The sequence below is a fragment of the Pseudophryne corroboree genome, chromosome 2, assembly GCF_028390025.1.
Source record: "Pseudophryne corroboree isolate aPseCor3 chromosome 2, aPseCor3.hap2, whole genome shotgun sequence".
In the NCBI taxonomy this organism is placed as follows: Eukaryota; Metazoa; Chordata; class Amphibia; order Anura; family Myobatrachidae; genus Pseudophryne; species Pseudophryne corroboree.
In genome coordinates, this window is record NC_086445.1 from 813,003,101 (window position 1) to 813,018,772 (window position 15,672).

The 15,672-nt window shown below is 43.6% G+C and overlaps 1 protein-coding gene across 1 annotated transcript in view; it reads right to left on the reverse strand.

Moving 5' to 3' along the window:
• The window catches only part of MYOG (myogenin), a 491,596-nt gene that overhangs the window by 338,917 nt on the left and 137,007 nt on the right, over positions 1-15,672 (reverse strand). The window contains exon 3 of the mRNA XM_063955669.1: positions 13,372-13,413. Coding sequence (XP_063811739.1) covers positions 13,372-13,413 — 42 coding nt within the window. The remainder of the gene's footprint in view (positions 1-13,371; positions 13,414-15,672) is intronic.

A 15,672-nucleotide genomic window follows, 5' to 3' on the forward strand; every position in this document is an offset into this window, starting at 1 on the left:
TTTCCCTCTCTGTTTAAACATGCAGTCATTACTCCCATTCTAAAAAAACACAACTCTGACCCAAACACACTCTCTAACTACCGTCCCATTTCTCAGCTACCCAGTCCCTCCAAGCTACTTGAGAGGCTTGCCTACACTCGCCTTACACACTTTCTTAACTCGCACAACTTACTGGATCCACTTCAGTCAGGCTTTCGTGCCCAACCTTCCACAGAGACGGCACTGACCAAAGTAGTGAATGATCTAGTCACTGCTAGATCAAAAGGCCATTACACACTACTTATTCTTCTAGATCTCTCTGCTGCTTTTGACACTGTTGACCACTCTCTTCTCATACAAACACTACAATCCCTAGGTCTTCAGGACACAGCCCTTTCTTGGTTCTCATCCTACCTATCTAATCGCTCTTTCAGTGTTCACTTCTCTGACTCTACCTCCTCTTCTCTACCTCTATCAGTTGGAGTACCGCAAGGCTCAGTCTTAGGTCCTCTGCTTTTCTCAATCTATACCTCCTCTCTTGGTAAACTAATCAGCTCCTTTGGATTTCAGTATCATTTGTATGCTGATGATACTCAAATCTACCTATCTTACCCAGATTTGTCACCACCAGTATTGGCTCGTGTCACTGGATGCCTGTCTGCCATTTCATCTTGGATGTCATCTCGCCACCTCAAACTCAACATTTCCAAAACCGAATTAATTATTTTCCCACCAGCTAAGAGTAGTTACCAACCTGATATCTCTCTAACTGTTGACAATGCAACTATCCACCCCACCCCACAAGCTCGTTGCCTAGGTGTCACCCTTGACTCTGAACTGTCCTTTGTTCCACACATTCAATCTGTCTCTAAATCATGTTACATGCACCTTAAAAACATATCCAAAATACGCCCTTATCTTACACAAGACACTGCAAAAACTTTAATCCATGCACTCATCATCTCCCGCATTGATTATTGTAATAGTCTCCTTACTGGTCTTCCCAAACATAGGCTATCACCACTTCAATCCATTTTAAATGCAGCTGCGAGGCTAATCTTCCTCGCCAGACGTTCTTCATCTGCTGATCCGCTCTGTCAGTCCCTCCATTGGTTACCGGTATTCTACCGTGTCAAATATAAAATAATTTTACTTACATACAAGGCTATTAACCAAACTGCACCATCATACATCTCCTCACTCATCTCAAAATATCTCCCTACCAGACCTCTCCGCTCTGCACAAGATCTGCGTCTCTCATCCACATGTATTACCTGTTCCCACTCAAAATTACAGGACTTTACCCAGGCTTCACCCACTCTGTGGAATGCACTCCCACGCACAATAAGACTCTCCTCTAGTCTCCAAACCTTTAAACGTTCTCTGAAAACTCATCTCTTCAGACAAGCCTACCAAATTTCAGACCCACACACATAACCTTCACAGCTTCCCTATCAAGTTACATCCCCTCTGTACAGTCCACATAAACTCACATTTTGTCTTCCAACATTGCTGGGTGATCATATCATATACAACCCATTAAGAACCTAGCAACCTGGGGAACCATTATGTGACAGGTACTAGAACAGAATAGATATAGATACCAAGTTAAGTGCACACTAATATGAGCAGCTTAGTGACGTAATATGGTAGCCTGGAGGCAACTCTCTAGAAAAAACCTCCCATCCAACCAGTGGAAATGATCATGCAGAAAGAAAACGGTACCAAATACATACAACCCAGCGCTTCATGTAGGAGGGCCACTGTGATTACTGGTCCTCATGAATGGGTTCCCATAAGTAAAAAAAGAACAAAGTGCATATAGTGAAGAACCGTTAGGTACTGGACAGTTCAATATAGATATTAAAAAACATTTATTATGTAAGATTAAAACATCTGTTCACACATGGATCAGTGTAGAAACAGCAACAAACGTGACACAAAGTGCAATGTGTCTAGCAGCAAATGAGATATCCACACAGGGAGTCCAAATGTACAATTACCGGATCAAGGTGAAAAGAAGGCATAAAGTATATGTTGGTCCACGGCAATAGCAGCAGCTACTTCTTCTCCCGTCCAGTTAAGAGTCCAGGATCTCCCTCTAATTATCAGGTTTAAAATTCCAACGCGTTTCTCCCCTATGCAGCGGGGCTTTCTCAAGGCTTCCAAGAGTATTGTTCAATCCCATATTGCTTCCCTTTTTAAACATCCACCTACCAATCCCAATACCGCTGACCCTGGTATGTCCCATCCAGTATAATGAAACTACAGTTCCCACAAGTCCTCAGTGCGTCACTTCCGTTTTTAGTGCAGCAAAGTATTGTGACATTACGGTGGCGGGGCGGGCGCTGTTGGCTCCTATACATGTGGATACTACAAGTCCCATGAGCCTTTTCCCACCCCGCCCCGCCTGCCGCTTACAACTTCCTGTTCAGCGAGCATCGCGGACCATGTGTTCCTGTAGTTTCCCATTAGTCCGTTGGCATGGCAACACATGTGTCACTTCCGCCGCTGTACTCGGCCGTTGTCATGGTGACGCGTGTCCGTAGTATAGATTCCAGAACGTCAGTTGTCACCATTATTAGCTTTCATAAAGTCTCATATCGGCTTGAGTATATGTATAGTGCATATTTTTCCATGGTGTCCGGAGTCGGGGGAATGAATAGAAAATAAACAGAATATTATAAACTAATCAAAACCTATACAGCATATACAATACTAATACATTGTATTCATAGAAAGGAGACCCATCTTAGGATTCTACCCCCTATATCACACCTATAGATAGAAGAAGTATAGAGAGTGCAAGGTGACCCAAGTCTCTCCCCGGAGGCCCATCCCTTATTATAAAAACCATTTGACTTCAAAGTCAAGGTTTAGGCCCCCCGGTTTAAGTGTACTACATTCATATATAAGGCGCATCTCAGCCTTGGCTAATTGGGTTGATAGATCTCTTTGTCTCCAATTGCCTTTGACCCACTGTAACCCCAAGAATCTCTTTATCGCAGATGTACATTTATTATGGGTCGTGCGGAAGTGGTCAGATAGTGCGTGGGTCTCCAGCCCATTTCTGATGTTCCTAAGGTGTTCGCCTATCCTGACCTTCAAGGGTCTCGTGGTCCTCCCTATATAAAAGAGGCCACATGTGCACTCAATAGCATAAACCACATTTTTCGTATTACAGGTCACAAATTCTCTGACACCAATCTTTTTGTTGTTAATAGTTACCTCTACGGTTTTACTATTACCATCCCCCTTTATATTGCGACAGCCTATACACATGCCGCAACGAAAAAATCCTTTGGATTTGATCGTGGGGAGTGATTTCGCAGGGGGTAAGGCACCTCTAACAAGGGAATTACTTATATTTGGTGCCCTCCTGTAAATGCACTTGGGTTTACTGGGGAGTTTATCTCCCACTATAGGGTCTCTTTTTAGTATTCCCCAGTGCTTTCCTAGGATTTTTTCCAGGTCCTTGTACTGGCTGTTGAAAGATGTAATGAACGCCCACTCATAGGGGGTATACTTGTCTTTTGTTCCTCTTTCTTTCTTATTTAGTAGATCTTTTCTTCCAAGGTTCTCCATTTTCTTGGCTGTATTGGTGACCATTTCTGTATTGTATCCCGATGCTGTAAAATCTTCCTGCATATCTTTCACCTGTTCATTAAAGACCATGGTTTCAGTACAATTCCTCCGTAGGCGGCGTATCTGCCCACTGGGTATTGACCTGAGCCAATCGGGATGGTGGCAACTATTTTGTCTCAGATATGCTCTCGAATCTGTAGGTTTCTTAAAATTTTTGGTGTGTAGGCTCCCATCCTTTGAGTAGATCGTAATGTCCAAAAAATGGAGTTCCTCATTGCTGGTCTCAAAGGAAAAGGCCACATTGATGGAATTCTGGTAAAGATACTCATAAAAATCATTAAGGGCAGTGACGCTTCCTTTCCATAGAAAGAACATGTCGTCAATATATCTTGACCAGGACACCAGGTTCGCTCCAAAGGGGTTGTTGCTCCAAATGTATTGATCCTCCCACAACCCCATAAACAAATTAGCATAACTTGGAGCGAACCTGGTGCCCATGGCTGTGCCCACTTTTTGTAGATAAAAAGCATATTTAAAGTAAAAATAATTGTTGTTTAGAATAAAATCCACTCCTTCCACAATAAAATCTTGCATGCCTTTAGGTAAGTTACTTTTGCCTACTGCCTCGGATACTGCTAAAATTCCGTCCTTATGTTGGATCACTGTATACAGTGACTTAACGTCCGCTGTCACCATGGTGTATGAATCATCCCAATCAACGGTGGTAAGCAGATTTAAAAAGTCAGTGGTGTCTCCAAGGTGTGATCTATTCTTTAAAACCAATGGTTGCAGGTGAAAGTCTAAAAATTCAGACAGATTGGAGGTAACAGAATTAATCCCTGATATGATGGGTCTCCCTGGTGGTTTGAGGGGGTCCTTGTGTATCTTGGGCAAGATGTATAGAATTGGAATGACTGGTTCCTCATTAAATATAAATTTAGATTCCCTTTCTTCCAACACCTCTTTTTCTAGATAACCTTTCAACAATTTCTGTAACTTGTCCATAATTTCTTGTGTGGGATCTTTTTTCAATTTCTGATAAGTTTCCTGGTCTTCCACTTGTCTGAGTACCTCTTACTCATACATACGTTTATTTAGGACCACCACCCCTCCGCCTTTATCGGCGGGTTTTATGACCAATTCGTTGTTTTCTTTAAGAGCTTTCAGAGCTTGTCTCTCTTTCCATGACATATTAAATCTGATCTTATTGTTCGGTAGCTCTTTAAGGTCCTGATGTACAAGGTCATAAAATGTATCTATGAATTTGCCTTTGGCATGTAATGGATAAAAGATGGATTTGGGCCTAAAGGGGGTCAATTCCATCTCTGATTGTGTCGATTCCATACCTTCCTTATTTAGGAAAAATCGTTTAAGGGTTTATTTCCTAATATACTTGTTGAGGTCTATGAAAGTGGAAAATTTATTCAGGGGGATTGAAGGAGCGAATTTTAGTCTTTTTTCAAGGACTGAAATCTCTTCTTTCGCCAATACATGATCACTAAGGTTAAAAATCTTCACTTTACCCCCTTCTATTTCCATGTCCTTATGTCCTGTTGTTCCAGTGGTCCGTTTTTTGGGCCTAGCTTTTTTCCTCTTGTTTCTCAATTTCTTTCTGCCCTTACCACCCCTACAGCCTCTTTTTGTTAGTTGTATCTGTGTGTAATCCGACCTGTCCCTAAAAAAGGAGACGTTCCACTTTTTCTTGTAATTGAGGGATGGTTTGTTCTCCCTGTTTTTAAGACAGCATTGCGTCTTTCTTTAAAGGAACCTATTAATCTCGGGGGAGTATCCGAGGCAGTAGGCAAAAGTAACTTACCTAAAGGCATGCAAGATTTTATTGTGGAAGGAGTGGATTTTATTCTAAACAACAATTATTTTTACTTTAAAGATGCTTTTTATCTACAAAAAGTGGGCACAGCCATGGGCACCAGGTTCGCTCCAAGTTATGCTAATTTGTTTATGGGGTTGTGGGAGGATCAATACATTTGGAGCAACAACCCCTTTGGAGCGAACCTGGTGTCCTGGTCAAGATATATTGACGACGTGTTCTTTGTATGGAAAGGAAGCGTCACTGCCCTTAATGATTTTTATGAGTATCTTAACCAGAATTCCATCAATGTGGCCTTTTCCTTTGAGACCAGCAATGAGGAACTCCATTTTTTGGACATTACGATCTACTCAAAGGATGGGAGCCTACACACCAAAGATTTTAAGAAACCTACAGATTCGAGAGCATATCTGAGACAAAATAGTTGCCACCATCCCGATTGGCTCAGGTCAATACCCAGTGGGCAGATACGCCGCCTACGGAGGAATTGTACTGAAACCATGGTCTTTAATGAACAGGTGAAAGATATGCAGGAAGATTTTACAGCATCGGGATACAATACAGAAATGGTCACCAATACAGCCAAGAAAATGGAGAACCTTGGAAGAAAAGATCTACTAAATAAGAAAGAAAGAGGAACAAAAGACAAGAATACCCCCTATGAGTGGGCGTTCATTACATCTTTCAACAGCCAGTACAAGGACCTGGAAAAAATCCTAGGAAAGCACTGGGGAATACTAAAAAGAGACCCTATAGTGGGAGATAAACTCCCCAGTAAACCCAAGTGCATTTACAGGAGGGCACCAAATATAAGTAATTCCCTTGTTAGAGGTGCCTTACCCCCTGCGAAATCACTCCCCACGATCAAATCCAAAGGATTTTTTCGTTGCGGCATGTGTATAGGCTGTCGCAATATAAAGGGGGATGGTAATAGTAAAACCGTAGAGGTAACTATTAACAACAAAAAGATTGGTGTCAGAGAATTTGTGACCTGTAATACGAAAAATGTGGTTTATGCTATTGAGTGCACATGTGGCCTCTTTTATATAGGGAGGACCACGAGACCCTTGAAGGTCAGGATAGGCGAACACCTTAGGAACATCAGAAATGGGCTGGAGATCCACGCACTATCTGACCACTTCCGCACGACCCATAATAAATGTACATCTGCGATAAAGAGATTCTTGGGGTTACAGTGGGTCAAAGGCAATTGGAGACAAAGAGATCTATCAACCCAATTAGCCAAGGCTGAGATGCGCCTTATATATGAATGTAGTACACTTAAACCGGGGGGCCTAAACCTTGACTTTGAAGTCAAATGGTTTTTATAATAAGGGATGGGCCTCCGGGGAGAGACTTGGGTCACCTTGCACTCTCTATACTTCTTCTATCTATAGGTGTGATATAGGGGGTAGAATCCTAAGATGGGTCTCCTTTCTATGAATACAATGTATTAGTATTGTATATGCTGTATAGGTTTTGATTAGTTTATAATATTCTGTTTATTTTCTATTCATTCCCCCGACTCCGGACACCATGGAAAAATATGCACTATACATATACTCAAGCCGATATGAGACTTTATGAAAGCTAATAATGGTGACAACTGACGTTCTGGAAACTATACTACGGACACGCGTCACCATGACAACGGCCGAGTACAGCGGCGGAAGTGACACATGTGTTGCCATGCCAACGGACTAATGGGAAACTACAGGAACACATGGTCCGCGATGCTCGCTAAACAGGAAGTTGTAAGCGGCAGGCGGGGCGGGGCGGGAAAAGGCTCATGGGACTTGTAGTATCCACATGTATAGGAGCCAACAGCGCCCGCCCCGCCACCGTAATGTCACAATACTTTGCTGCACTAAAAACGGAAGTGACGCACTGAGGACTTGTGGGAACTGTAGTTTCATTATACTGGATGGGACACACCAGGGTCAGCGGTATTGGGATTGGTAGGTGGATGTTTAAAAAGGGAAGCAATATGGGATTGAACAATACTCTTGGAAGCCTTGAGAAAGCCCCGCTGCATAGGGGAGAAACGCGTTGGCATTTTAAACCTGATAATTAGAGGGAGATCCTGGACTCTTAACTGGACGGGAGAAGAAGTAGCTGCTGCTATTGCCGTGGACCAACATATAATTTATGCCTTCTTTTCACCTTGATCCGGTAATTGTACATTTGGACTCCCTGTGTGGATATCTCATTTGCTGCTAGACACATTGCACTTTGTGTCACGTTTGTTGCTGTTTCTACACTGATCCATGTGTGAACAGATGTTTTAATCTTACATAATAAATGTTTTTTAATATCTATATTGAACTGTCCAGTACCTAACGGTTCTTCACTATATGCACTTTGTTCTTTTTTTACTTATGGGAACCCATTCATGAGGACCAGTAATCACAGTGGCCCTCCTACATGAAGCGCTGGGTTGTATGTATTTGGTACCGTTTTCTTTCTGCATGATTATGTGACAGGTAGCATCTATCCTTGTGTATCAATGCCTATTTCCCTATAGATTGTAAGCTTGCGAGCAGGGCCTTCCTACCTCTGTCTGTCTGTCTGTCTGTCTGTCTGTCTTTGCCCAGTTTTGTTCTATAATTGTTGTTCTAATTGTAAAGCGCAACGGAATATGCTGCGCTATATAAGAAACTGCTAATAAATAATAAATAAATAATTGAACCCCAAACAATGAAATACCGACTAGATAGCTGCTTTGAGGGAATTGACATCGACAATGAGAGCAAACATCGTTTATTCGAACAGCTCAAATTGAGGGAAAATGTGTTTTCCAGGAGTGACTGGGATTTAGGGACCGCCTCTGGAGTAGAACATCACATTAAATTGAACAATGATATTCCATTCAGGGAGAGATCCAGGAGGTTGGCTCCCGCCGATTTCGACGATGTAAGGGCCCATCTACGTAATCTATTGGAAAACAATGTTATAGCGGATTCGGAGAGTCCGTATGCTTCACCCATTGTGGTCGCTCGTAAGAAGAGTGGAGAGATCCGGTTATGCATAGATTACCGCACTCTGAATAGTCGAATGGTGCCAGGTCAGTACACGGTACCAAAGGTGGATGAGGCTTTGGATTGCCTTCAGGGGAGCCAGTGGTTCTCTGTTCTCGACCTTCGGTGCGGGTATTATCAGATCCCAATGAGTATGGCTGACAGACAAAAAACGGCATTCATCTGTCCAATCGGATTCTTTGAATTTATGAAGATGCCTCAAGGCATAAGAGGGGCCCCAGCTACTTTTCAAAGAACCATGGAAAAAACTGTTGGTGACATGTGTTACCATGTGGTTTTGGTATACTTGGATGACATCATAGTATTTGGAAAAGATCTAGAGGAACACAACGAACGGCTACTCAAGGTGCTGGACAGATTGCAGGCTCGGGGGTTAAAACTGTCTGTAGAAAAATGCAAGTTGTGCAGGTCCTCGGTCAAGTATTTGGGGCATATAGTGAGCCGGCATGGTATAGCTACAGATCCGGACAAGGTGGCTACAGTGAAGAATTGGCCCAGACCAGAGAATCTTAAAGAATTGATGTCATTTTTAGGCTTCTGTGGCTATTACCGTAAATTTGTATCACTGTATTCTAAGATTGCTAAACCATTAACCGAATTGACCAAAGGGTACCCACCTGTCACTAAGCATCCTCAATATAACTCAGAGGGAGAAAAAAATCTATTATAAACCTAAAGAACCTTTCGGGTCCAGGTGGACGGCCCAATGTGAGGAAGCATTTGTCACCTTAAAAGATCGTCTCACGCAGTCCCCGGTGCTGGCCTATGCTCAACCAGATCTTCCTTATGAGGTGCATGTTGACGCATCTTTTGAAGGTATTGGAGGGGTATTATACCAGGAGCAAGTTCGACAGTTACGACCCATTGCGTATGTCAGCAGAGGATTGTCCACCAGTGAAAAAAACTATCCAGTCCATAAATTGGAATTTCTGGCGCTAAAATGGACGGTAATCGAGAAGTTTCATGATTACCTTTATGGTGTTCCGTTCATTGTCCAAACCGACAATAATCCCTTGACTTATATCCAGTCATCGGCAAAACTGGATGCAACGGGTCATAGATGGCTGGCCGCGTTAACCAATTATGAGTTCACTATTAAATACCGTCCGGGAATTAACAACAAAGATGCGTTATCCAAAATGCCACATGAAGAAGGGTGTGTTTCAACTGAAGAATGGATTGAAATACCAGCGGCCGCTGTGAAAGGATTGTGTCAGCAGATTAGTATGCATAGATTTAGTACAACAGCTGCTATACTGGTGACGGGAGCATCAGACTTAGCCATTCCGTCCTCCTACTGTCGTTTGGGACGGGCTGCATTAGAAGGAATAGGGGTTGTAACCCCTGAGCAGCTGTATCAGGAGCAACGGAATGACCCGGATATCTACTCGATTATACAAATTCTGGAAGAAACAAAGCTGGGTACTAAACATTCAAGAATGTCAAGGGAGGCTATAGTGTTGTTAAGACAACGTAAGAAGCTGAGATTGAAGAAGGGAATTTTATACCGAAATATCCAGAATGGGGATGGGACTAGCAAATTACAAATAATACTGCCCCCTAAATATAGGAGGATGGTCTTAGAGTCGTTGCATGATAAACACGGGCATTTAGGTTATGACAAGACGCAGGGATTAGTGGCTGATAGGTTCTTCTGGCCATTTATGAACCGTGACATTGAGCAGTACTGTCGAACCTGCGGAAATTGCATATTGAGAAAAACTTTGCCTTCACGATCCGCCCCCTTAGTGAATATCTGCAGTTCCGGACTAATGGATTTAATATGCATTGATTTTTTGACATTTGAGGGAGCAGGAGGCCAGGATAGCCATATTCTAATTGTAACCGATCATTTCACCCGCTACGCTCAGGCGTATATAACCAGGAATCAACGAGCCGTGACAGTTGCCAAAACCTTGTGGGAAAAATTCTTTGTACATTACGGTTTACCCGCCCGAATCCACTCCGATCAAGGAAGGGAGTTCGAAAGTAGACTAATTCGAGAATTATGCCAGTGTTGTGGTATCCAGAAATCCCGTACTACACCATATCATCCACAAGGGGACCCCCAGCCGGAGCGGTTCAATCGGACATTATTAAATATGTTAGGTACTTTGGGAGCTCAGAAAAAGCAGCAATGGCGACGTTATGTGTCTACGTTGGTTCACGCATATAACTGCACCCGGAATGAAGCTACGGGATTTACCCCATATTATCTCATGTTTGGCCGGGAGGCTCGATTACCAATCGATGTCTGTATGGGCACCAGGATAAACACCTCATCCACTTCGTCTCACTCACAGTATGTCAAACAACTTAGGCAACAGCTAAATGAGGCTTATCAATTGGCACAGAAGGTTGCCGGTAAACAAGGGGAAAGGAACAAAGCCCAATATGATAGTCACGTTAAGGAGCACCGCTTACTTCCTGGAGATCGAGTGTTAATACAGTCATTAGGACTACCGAGAAAACAAAAATTGAATAATCGATGGAGATCGGAGCCCTATATAGTAGTGAAGCAGTTGCCGAATATCCCAGTCTATCAGCTTACACCTGTCAATGGACATGGAACAATGGTAACCTACCATCGGCAACATTTACTGCCTATCCCGCAGGATACGCGATGGGAAGGAATGGAGAATCATAGTCCCTCAAGAGGGCAGAATAATATCCGTAGTAGGAAGGAATGGGTAGATACCCATAATGAAGAAGAGGAGGATGAGGGTATCCTGGATGATTATCCTCTGGGATATTATTATCGTGAGGAAAATGATGAAAAGACAGATCATAGGCTATCCATGGAAAATGTAGGATCTGAAGGGAGGTACTCCACGCAAAGTTCGGGAAGAGATGATAGCAGAGTGATGGACAATGAGGATAGTTGGGGAAACAGTGAAGATTCTCATGGTATGGGGAATGCTGGGGGAGAGGTGGAGAATGTCCTTGATCCTGAAAGAATGCCCCCTAGACCACAGAGAGATCGCCGACCCCCAAGGATATTAACCTATGAACAGTTAGGACATCCTACCAACATTCCATTGGTAGTTAAACCTCACCTGGTGGTGTCTTGGCCATACTTTGGGTGTTCTTCATGCAATTATTAGATATAACACTAGAGCGCTGGAATAGATGGTGATGTCCACTAGGTTCTAAGTGTACTCACCAGGGGGAGAGTGTAGCGCCCTAGAAATAGATGTATGGAGGGATATTGTGTAATAAGGGAATATGAGTACATATATCAACTGGGTATAGTTGTGTAAGGTAGATAGGTATGGTATAATACTAGTACTTTTATTAATGGTCATAATAATATGGATGGAGCATTGAGGGTATGGAGGGAATCTTCCAGAACCCTCGTGCTGAGAAGGGGACCGCGAGCCAGAGAGGACCGTTGGAAGACAGACGGTTGAGCTGGGTCTGGAGGGCGAGGAGGTGACGCAGAGGCGGCGGCAGTGAGAGAGGACCCGAACGGAGGCGCGGGAGAGGAGAGAAATAAGGACCGCGAATAGGGTCGGACCGTGAGACTGGGCCACTGAGAGGACGGGCAGGAGGAGAGGTAGAATACGGCTCTCTCCTGCAGAGTCTATGGTGAGCGTCTAGCACCGAGCGACGAGGTGCTGCTGCGTGGAGACCTGACAGTGGGCTGGTGAAGGAGAGAAGGACGGCGCGGAGGGGAGAGCTGTGCACAGAGGTATCTTGTGCTGAGAAGCATTGTATAGCCTCCTAGAGACCTGCTTACCAGAGCACAGCTCTGTTGTCACCTTGGTATGGAGTAGATGAAATGTCAGGAGGAGGAGGTGGGTTAAGGAGGAGTCAAGCACCATATGCCATCCTTTACAGAACTGTGCCCACCCTTATTTAAATGCATTGAGTATATTGGGGGAATAGTCCTTGCCAGTGTGATTGATAGAGGAGTATATTCAGTGAAGCTGCAACCTTAGTTTATCATCATATCTACATTTGCAACTTTATTAATGGGGGAGACGGTACTTATTGCAGCATCAACATATGATGAAAGCCGGTGCAAGAAAAGTAGCTCTACTGAAAGTATTCAGCAGCACCAATAATACAGTCAGAAGGGGGAAATACTCATCATATTACTGGCACCCTATAGAGACTACAACTGGGGATACTGGAAGAGCAATATACTGAAATTGGGAGGCTAATACACCTCTTCCTTGGTTAATGAGACTTTATCGTACATCATTGGGTCCGCAGGGTGGCCAGTATTCTTCAGTATTATCCTGTGATAGCCATTACTATATATGTAAAGAAGTATGTATTGAGAGACATTGTACTAATGTGGATATGATGGGACGTCTATCTACAGCGGCATAGCCTTCCAAGAAATTTTAACGCCATCATTTCCGAACAGGATTACTGGAGGGTGGTGGATGTTTTGCTAGAGACTACTTCTAATAGAACGCTATAATTGCATCAGCTAAAGAGAGTTGGGCGTTCCCGAAGTGACTAGAACTGATTGGAGTACCGCCTAGGGTGCTGCCCAGAGCCCAGTAGCACCGAGCAAAGCTTTGGATTACACAGCAGTACACGGAGGAAGATTCACCTTCCCCTACAACATTTGATCAGAGACAGAGGAAAGTGTACCGAGGGGAGGCGGTGGAGCAATATATATCTTGGATGTCATTTGGATACAGACAAAGAGGCTAGTTGAGGCTGGGTAGTTAACTAGTTAACCCTTTGGATATAAATGAGACCAATAACCTAACTTCGGGTAAATAGAAACAACGTATACTGGTTTAATACTGAGCTCATATATTTTTATTGGTACCAAGGTAACCTTGTTTTTTGTACTGCATGCAAAGGAACTTGTATAGGTCCAGGGTTGAATTGTTATTATTGTTTGTGTGTGTTAATAATATATACATTGAACCATAACTTTATGTACTGGTGGTGTTTTATTGTGTACAACATACTTACCAGGATGGACATCGAATCCAGGTGACGGTATCCCGAGAAGAACTGAAAGACAAAGAAGGACATAAGGTATTAAAAAGAGTATTTTGATTATTGTGCATTAAAGTGTACTTAGTATAACTTTACCGGCTTACCCAAGCAAGCCAGCTTATAATTAGTGCTTGGGTGGAGGCACGCCATAGGAAGTAATAAAGTAACCCAACATTTAATGTACCATAGAAGAGGGAGGGGTTACACAAGTCTCCTGCATCTGCCGCCAGCACCAAGACTCCACTGTGGGTGGTCCGAGGGGGACCCAATGATGCAATTCGCACTGAATCCTGTCATCGAAGCTCCATCTCCCGCTATACAGTGCCTGTTTTCTCTGTGCTGTATATCAGGGGACAGAGCCATGATGATGCGTTCGTGCCACCACATCCCCTGAACATCCCCCTTAGCACTGGCTATGCCTCTTATGCTCCGACCAGGCTGACCCCATTCGGACGAGGTGGCAGCAAAGTTGGCAAGTATGATATGAGCCCAAGTTGATAGCAGTCATCTTGTCCAAGTGCTGAATAAAAGCTGAGAACCCAACTACAGTCAGAAGACTTTCAGTTCTAAAGAGTTTAGCTGAGAAGTGCTATACAATGCATTTGTACAGTAGGGACTGTATGATATATATACGTGCAAAGCCAGGAATAGCTAACTCAGCCGAAGTTATGCACAGAGTAATGAAGTAGTCTCCAGTCCATTTGAGTAACAACATGTAGACCCCGCAGCATGTGTATGAAACAAGGTCTCTGGAGAGAGAAAGAGGCATTGCAGGGACATATAAGTGGGATAGGGGTCTATTCATGAAAAAAACTAAAACTGAATTGCTACTTATTACTATACATTGCATCAGTTCGATGCTGGGAGGTCAGGGGGGTCAGAGCCAGCACGGGTGCCGGGCATTGAGCTTCCCTGCCATCTCTGCACCGACATTCCTGAGATAGCGAACCTGAACTCCATGAAGAAGCGGAAAGCAGGGCTTTCTGGTCCTTCATGAATCATATGGTGATGCAATTCAGCCACGGAGCAGGGGACCCGCTGGAGAAGTCAGGGACTTCTCCACGGTAACCTGCTCCGTGAACAGCATGAAGTAGAGAAAAGCCCTGTTTTCCACAAAACAGGGTTTTCTCTGCTTTATGAATAGACCCCCTACAACTATATTTTTGTATTTTCCCTGATATTTGATACAGAAGCAAAATATCCAAGCATGTATGTATAAATAAAGTAACGCGATACCATGAAAATACCAAAGATGTAGAAAAAGAAAATCCCCAAACCCACATAATGTACAGCACATTGATTTACTAATGCACCATTATGTAAATAGCAATAAATATGTTATAATACCTAATATCACTAATGGTGCCCATGACATATTTAGCAGGAGTTAAAATCAATATTTGAAAGATTTTATAACTATGAAAAACAGACCCCTTCCCTCCCCTCCCCTCCGCCCCAAATAGAGCACTGATCGGCCAAATATCTGGCACTAGTTCCTAGCAAACAGGGCTGTCTTAACAACATTATAGGCCCTGGGCAAAGCAATGCACTGGGGCTCCTACACACCCATTCACAGGAAGCAATTAAAAAAATTTCTAACATATCCCTCCTGCAGTCCAGCGCCATCTACAATCCACCAATCAGCATGCAGATAGTCATTCACTGCCTGGCTGCAAGCTGGGAGGCAGGTAGAGAATCCTGCCTCACTACTCTCATTGTGTAACCAAAACCCACCCCTGCTTGAAGGACCCTAGAATATTGGGGCCCTGGGTAGATGCCCAGTGTGCCCATATGTTAAGATGGCCCTGATGGTGAATTGATTCTAAGGTCATATGTAACATTTGGGGCTGCTATGTAAAATAGAATGGAAGATAGACATATGTTCCACATGTGGAACACTGGCATTCAGAGATTCACAGGTGGAATACTAAGTAAGATAAAACAATGTTTTACAATACATACAAATTTGCAACTATCACTACACGATATAACTATCACAGACATGGGACACCAATTTGAATTCCACATGCACAGCTGGAGCTAATAGCTAATGCCAGAGGCGGCATTGTAGTCAGTGATACCGTCTGTGGTAAACATTTTCCATTTGTTTGCCAAAGGCGAGTGTGACTTTGCAAGGAGGGGTGTGGTCTCATAGGAAGTCCACGTTTACTACAGTCTGTGGGGCATGGCCTCACAGGGGGCGAGGCGGTGTTCATAGGAAGCCCCCATTACTGGAGGAGATACGCAGCTGCCCCAGAGACTGGCTGCACTGTC